General features: G+C 32.8%; 1 protein-coding gene across 1 annotated transcript; it reads right to left on the reverse strand.

Annotated features, from left to right (window-relative positions):
* Window positions 1-2316: 2316 nt before the first annotated feature.
* On the reverse strand, window positions 2317-6226 carry LOC110108016 (terpene synthase 10). The gene is made up of 7 exons (XM_020838498.2): window positions 5878-6226; window positions 4829-5106; window positions 3932-4315; window positions 3622-3843; window positions 3317-3455; window positions 2876-3121; window positions 2317-2767 (listed from the first exon to the last, which is right to left on the reverse strand). Exons 1-7 carry the CDS (start codon window positions 6172-6174, stop codon window positions 2474-2476), a joined length of 1860 nt encoding a protein of 619 aa, XP_020694157.1. The 5' UTR covers window positions 6175-6226; the 3' UTR covers window positions 2317-2473.
* Between the last annotated feature and the right edge of the window lie 1117 nt (window positions 6227-7343).

A 7343-nucleotide genomic window follows, 5' to 3' on the forward strand; every position in this document is an offset into this window, starting at 1 on the left:
TCTTTGTTTTGGTTGCTTATTTTTCTATCCTAAGCTGTCAAGAAGCTTTCATTCTTTTTTTGGCTGATTCTTTGTCTCAGCTGCTATGTGATCAACATCTCCCTTGTTCTCTTTGATGCTTCTATAGCATTTGATCAATGGGTTCTATGCCTCCTAAGACTGCCACAGGCTGAAAAAATTCCACTGATCCTAAACTTCTGAGGCAGGAAATCCATGAAATCTTCTGCTTTCTACAACTTTCTGGCTCTGGTAACATTGTGACAGACGATGACTGCGATATTTCTGCTAATTTGTTGTAAAAGTGATTTTCATTCATATTTTTTCTATATTCTAAAGAACGGTTCCAAACATGTAAAAAACTTATTGGTTATTGAATAAAAGTTTATTTGGATGCATAATGGATTCAATTCTTTCATCTTGGATTCAATTCAATTCTATCATATGGATCTTCTCAGTTCCTCTTCTTCTGCATATCCTCTGATCTCTTCTCTCATGTAACAATTGTCAGCACTCGCTCTTTTCCTACTTTTCTTCTTTGTTTTACAATGATCATTTACCTGATGAGTTACCACCACCTCTATAAAAAATTCACCTAACTTTGCAAGAATCTTAAAGAAGACGATGAACTAAATGTCAAATAACAAGTTATTGTTGATCTGAAGCAGAAAACTCAAATGCGAGAAATTCATATTAATATTTATATCATAGAAGCCATGGAATAACTCTAATTTTTATAAAATAACCATACCATCTACAGATAATACATGTCCTAAAATTTAGATAAACTTGGTACCTAAGAATAATGAAGCCTTCCAACACTAAGAGTCACAACCATGCATTAATTTCTAAGAATGATATTTGATAACTTGGACTTTGTTTGGAATATCATTCTTACTACTTTCTAAAGCAGATTTTTAGTAAAAAAATTTCATAAACTAAAAAAATTTATACTAAAAAGATGCTTCAGAAAGAAATAAAAAAATCATCCCAAACAAAATCTTAATCTATTATTATAATTTAAGATTAAGATAATACCGTATTTTATGAAAATTTCAAAAATTTTGGGATTCATTCTTAAGCATAGAATCAACCATAATTTGGGGAATCTTCGGTAAACTTTCATCATTTATGTAATTCAAATATATGTCATTGATATTTCATAGTGATTTAGATGTCAAAATTGCCAAAAAAATAACTCATAGAATTATTATCAATCAATTACATATATAAAATATAATATATAAATTTCATCTCAAGTATATATACCCATGGATAAAACTAAAATTACTTTAATTTAGAGTTTTATTTTTTATTACACTAAGGGAAATTAGTCCCAAAATTAACTACAATTATAAGATACTCTCAATTAAAGTCTCCTAATTTTCATCCTCACCAAAAATTTGATGGTCGCATATCCATCATTGGCAATAAAAATGAGAAATCAAAGGCAGAGAAAAAGAATATCACAAAGAAAAGAAGAAACACATTACATAGTCGGGCACCATAAAGTCTTTCCTCGTAGTGCTTTCTTATGACGACTCTTTAAAAACTTAAGGGCAAATATTTCTTCATTTTTGGAATTCGCTCTCACACCTCACCATTATCTATAGAAGAGGAGCTCAAACTTCTTGACTTCTCACTCCATAAAAAAATATCAGACACTTATTTATGGACGTTATGCACAAACCCTTGATCGCTTTACTAGTCATATCTCCAACCTCTCCAACTCATTACATGACTGAGTGGAGGGGAAGATTGAGAAATGTGATTCTCTACCAATTTATCATCTCCTTTAATTAACTTAAAGGAGAAATGTAACAAACTTATAGATATGAAGCATATGACTAGCTGATGGATAACATAGTTATACATATTAAAGAATCATGATTGGTAAGAAATTCATCTCCACATCTCAAATTTCTAACCCCCAAAGGCCATATGAAAATTGTAAAAACTTCATTTATTCTAAAAAAAAAAAAAGAATTTAACTTATTTGCGAAGGTTGGAGCTTCTTCAACCACGAACACATAAAGTTAACGTCAAACTCATGAGAAACTTAATTACTCCAGAACCTTAGTGATATGGAATGAGGTCCTTATTTACCATAAAATGGGTATTTGGGCTTAAATTTTATTTGAGGCGACAGTCATCTACCCTTCTATTTTTTGAGCTTCAAGTATAACTCAAGAATGTATTTTCTTACCAAGATTAGCCAAATGAATCTATTTATTTATTGAATGTGCAATACATAGAAAATAAATAGTACTTATTTTAAACAACATACATATGAAAATCTACAATACACGATACTCAAAATTAACAAAATTTATATTAATGTATGATCATTGATTTAAAACTAAGGGAAAAAGGAAGCATTACTTAATAAGATCGATAACACAGTTAGCAATATCCTGAATTGCACATAACATACATTTATTGAAAGGACTCTCCATTTTTTAAACTGTCATCACCTTTAAAGTGAAATTGGCTCAATTATTATACAAATGATTTGCTCCCTAGTTTCACCATCTGGCTCTCCATATCCATCTCCATATTGATAGAAACATTGTGCTGCCCTTGGTATATCAACTAAAACTTTCCTAAAAGACTTCACATAGTTTGAAGATAGAGCGTGTTCTTTATTCAATTTCTTCCAATAATTTCTTATCAAACATCTAATATAATCTCGAGCAGCTGATTCTGAAACATTTTTCTCTTTCACATAACATTGAATTGATTTTGGAACATCTCCTCTTTGGATCTCTGCCTGTAATAAAAATATGAGTAGCATTCCATTATGTATATACCATTTATAAAAAAAGAAAAGAAAACATCAATATTATAAATTTATTAAGAAATAAATGCTTGCACTTACTGTGCATGTTCCCAAATCATTATAAAGTCGAGCAAGCATGCTTGAATACTGAACAATAGGTGGATAGAACTCCAAGCTTTTAATAGCTTCGAAAGTCAAATCATCACTTAGGCAATATGTTGTAATTAGTGTACAAATTCCTGATATGGTAACCCAAGCATTGTCCAAGTACTCGTCCAATGTAGGGGTGTATCCATTATGATACCACATTGCTTCAATGAAATATGCTTTGCATAAATCGGCCCACTATAATACAATCATAACATATTTTGGTTAGAAAAGTTATCCTAAATAGACCATCTTAGCAAATTAAAATATTTTGTTACTAATTTGTAGCTTACATACACAATTTTATGTCTAAAAAATGAAATCTGAAGAAGAAGCTTGAATACATTCATAAAAATGTAAAATACATGCTAATTGAAATAATTATTATATTACCATTCGTTTTAGGCATGGAAGAATGTCCAACTCTTTGTCCTTTGAAAATGAGGAGGCAATATCATTCATTGTATTAAAAAGTACTGTCAAACATTTCTTCATGTAATCTGGAAGTTGTTGTGCTGCATCTATATTCCATCTGGGAGTTCCAAGTTTATTTTACAATATGTTAGTTGAGGACTATTTAAGTCAATATATTTAATTACATTTAGTGGTCATTTTGTTACTATTGTTTATCATTTTTTTTTATAATAGATAATTAAAACTACTTTATGCATATCAAACGATGTATTTCACTTCCTTACTCTTCAATAGAATTTGTAAATAGCTTTAATTCTTCCAATGTACCATAGATATCATAAATATCATCCATTGTTGTTACGAGACTATTAATTTTGGTCAATGCTTTTCTGCTTCTCCATAGTTCAGGCTGAAATGTATAGCCTACAGTCCATAAATAGTTCTCCACCAATCTATCTCTTGCAAAATTAAGCTCACCACGAACAACATTGAGATTTCTCCACCAACTAAGGATCAAATGGAGAGACATCAATATTTCTCAAAATAATTATAAGAAGATTGCACACATATACCTAAATGAGAATCCCAAACTACCTCGACAATTCTTGAAGCTCTATCTTGTAGATATTCTGCACCATATTGAAATCAAGTTTAGCAAACTGAAGCAATGTGGGATTAAAGTTCTTTTGTCTCCCATATGCATCAATGAACCATCTAGTATGTAACCTTGACATTCTCCAATGCAAGGGTAGCTCCAAGGCATGTTCTATTTGTTCAACAAGTTGTAGACTTAGTAAGGATCTATCATGGTATTTTAAATGCTTCATTGCAATTTTTCCTGCCTCATCCAATTCATCCTCTCCTTCCATCGCAAGGAAGGAAGCCTCATACAAGTTAAGCATTCCTTTGACATCTAATTGATTGTTGAGATTGAAACTTTCTTCCTCTTTTTTAAAGTAGCTGATCAAATCATCAAGTCTGCCAATTTAAAGAACGTTTTAGGCATACTTGTTACTAATATGACATAGAATTGATATAGCTTTTGAAGTTAAGGATAGTTTTATTTTTTAGAGTTTATGTCATATATTGGAGAAAACATATAGATGTAAGCCAAATTTCTAAGTATATATAGACATTTGGATAGCTAACTGATAGAAATAATAAATTACAACAAAATATGAAATATTATTATTATTATTAGCATCTAAATAAGATAAAATTAAAACTAACTCAAAATCTTGTATTTTTCCTATAATAATCTTATAAAACTGTTATATATAGGTTATTTATTAATTAGATTAAAATTATTATTATTATTTTAAAAAAATACTTTTCACAAATATTTCTTTATCTGAAAGTAAGGCACGAGGTCAATTATAGGTTAGTAGGAAATATTTCAATATATAGATAAGGGGGGAATAAGGATAATATCCCATACAAATTTTAGTTTCAAGAAAATAGTAGAATATGGATACATTTTTTAGTACATACCTTAGTATTGAAGCATTATGGATACCATGTTCTCTAACGAGTCTAAAGAGCAAGGCAAAATCTTGAAGGTTGTTATTCTCTATCAAATTGTTGATATTTTTCATCGATGAACTAATAGAACTCAACAAATTCTTGATCTCTGCATCAAAATGGTAACCAAGTCCTAGCTGACACAAGGTATCCACAAGCTCAAGTTGTTCAGTAAGATTATGCTGCTGGTTGATTAAATATCTTACTTCCTCCATAAAATTTTCCCTTTGGTCTATATACTTTTCCTCCTGCATAATTTAGAGGTTATTCAACAACTCATATTATATTAGACTCATTCAGCAAATAAGTAATATTATTCCTATAACATTAATATGTATTTTAAAAACAACTATTATTATTAATTTAACATTAAAGATATAAGTTCAATTGTATGCCATTATAACTTAAGAACATACATTATATAGTAAATTATGTTTTTGGATGCTTATAATGGTGATTATAAGTCAATTGAGCTATTTTTTAGCCAAACCAAATTGGCTTTTTGACTAAAACTAGAAGAAAAGATGTTGAAGTTACAAGTAAAATTATCACTATTAAATTTTTTAAATTTGTTTGAAAGAAAATAAATATTAGAGTAAAAAAGTAAATTATTTAATTTTCATGTCTTTAATCCAAACAAAAATAAAGCTGTTAATTTTGTTCTCCAACTGCTAGCATGACCCAAGTACTAATTATGAAAATTAAAAGAGCATACCCACACTTAGTCTTTTAGTCAAAGATCTTATATCGATATCAAAGCCTTCTTATTTATGTAAAATAATTTATGATTGAATAACATAAATTAACCAAACATGAAAAAATGATTAAAATGGTATATTTTGTTTAAACAAAATCTTAAATAGAATAAAAATTTATTTATGCATATAATTTTATAAACACTATTAATATTAATTGAAATATCTCGAAGGCTTCGTTCGGGACAGTTTTTAACTGTGGATATAATAGAAAATGTTCTTAACAACTACTCAAAGTAATTTTGAAGACAACTAAGCCATCACCATGAACTCAATTGGCAGAGATTGTATGTAGCTATCATCCCAAATAGTTGGCTTATAATTTGCTGTTCTACGAGCAAGAGAAGGAGATGTTGCACTAGCAGTTGAGAGGCAGCGTATGTGATGAAAATTTATTCTTCTAGCAGGAGAAGATGTTGCAGTAGCAGTTGAGATGCAGCTTATGGGATGAAAATTTATCATTATTCGTTGAAGAATAGGAAGTGATGGTGAGGAAGAGGAGCTCAAGAGTGGCTGCTTCTTGCTGAAAGGAAACAAAAAAGGGGGAAGCTGCACAGCCATATTAATATGCTTTAAATCAACTAATGAAGTATGCACTTGATAACAAATGGAGGCCTTTATACCTACTTATATATAGAAATAAATTACTAATAACACATGTAAAAATTAAAATAAAGAAGAAAGAATCAAAGCAATAAGAAAAGAACAAAACGATAGGAACCACGACATTGTGAAGAAAACAAGTATCATTTATTCTCTCATAAATGCGCTAAATGCAAAAACAGTAAAATTTTGGGAGTTTAAACTTTTGGGATTTTTATCTGCCACTTCTAGGGGTGCAAACGAGTCGAGTCGAGCTTGAGCCAGGGGGTGTTCGAGTCGAGCTCAACAATCTAAACCGGAGCTCGAGCTCGAACTCGAGTCGAGTTGAAAATTCTAGCCCGAGCTCGACTCGTTGTCATATCGAGCGGCTCGTCGAGCTAGCTCCGCTATCGAGCCCGTCGTAATGTCCGTCGTCGCAAGACTTGAGTTCCGCCCTCGTGGTTGCGTCCGTCATCATCCAGCTCATCCGGCGTTATCCAAGATCTGCCGTCGAGAACTCGAGATTCATCTCCCGATCTCGCAGCGTCCGCCGTCGAGAACCGACATCTTGAGCTCGTCCAACGTGTTCCTGAGCTCCGTCATTGAGAACTCGTCCTCTCGAGATCCAACGAGAAATGGATGAGCTCTGTCGTTGAGATCCATCATCCTATCTCACAATCGTATCTGCCCTTTGTCCCGAGCTCGTCCGCCGTCGAGAACCGACATCTCGAGCTCGTCAAACGTGTTCCTGAGCTCCGTCGTCGAGAACTCGAGATCCGTCGTCTCAAGGTTGTCGTCCCAAGATCTGACGAGCAATATGGATGAGCTCTGCCGTCGAGATCCATCATCCTGATTTTGCAGTCGCATCCTCCCTTTGTCCTGAGCTCGCTCATTGTCGAGAATCAAGATCCGCTTGTGCTTCGTCGTTGTTTTGGATTTTCCGCTTGCGAGATTTGGATTTCCCGCCCGCAAGCTCCGCCATCGAGCTGCTCGTTGAGCGGACGAGTCAAGTCCGATGTATGTTTGAGCTCGAGCTCGAACTCATGTTCGAGCTCGACTCACGAGCTCGATAAACTCGACTCATCGAGCCTATTACCGAGTCGAGTCCGAGCTAACTCGCAAGTCGGCGTGACGCGGTTGCACCCCTA

The sequence above is a fragment of the Dendrobium catenatum genome, unplaced genomic scaffold, assembly GCF_001605985.2.
Source record: "Dendrobium catenatum unplaced genomic scaffold, ASM160598v2 fragScaff_scaffold_1347, whole genome shotgun sequence".
Taxonomy (NCBI): domain Eukaryota; kingdom Viridiplantae; phylum Streptophyta; class Magnoliopsida; order Asparagales; family Orchidaceae; genus Dendrobium; species Dendrobium catenatum.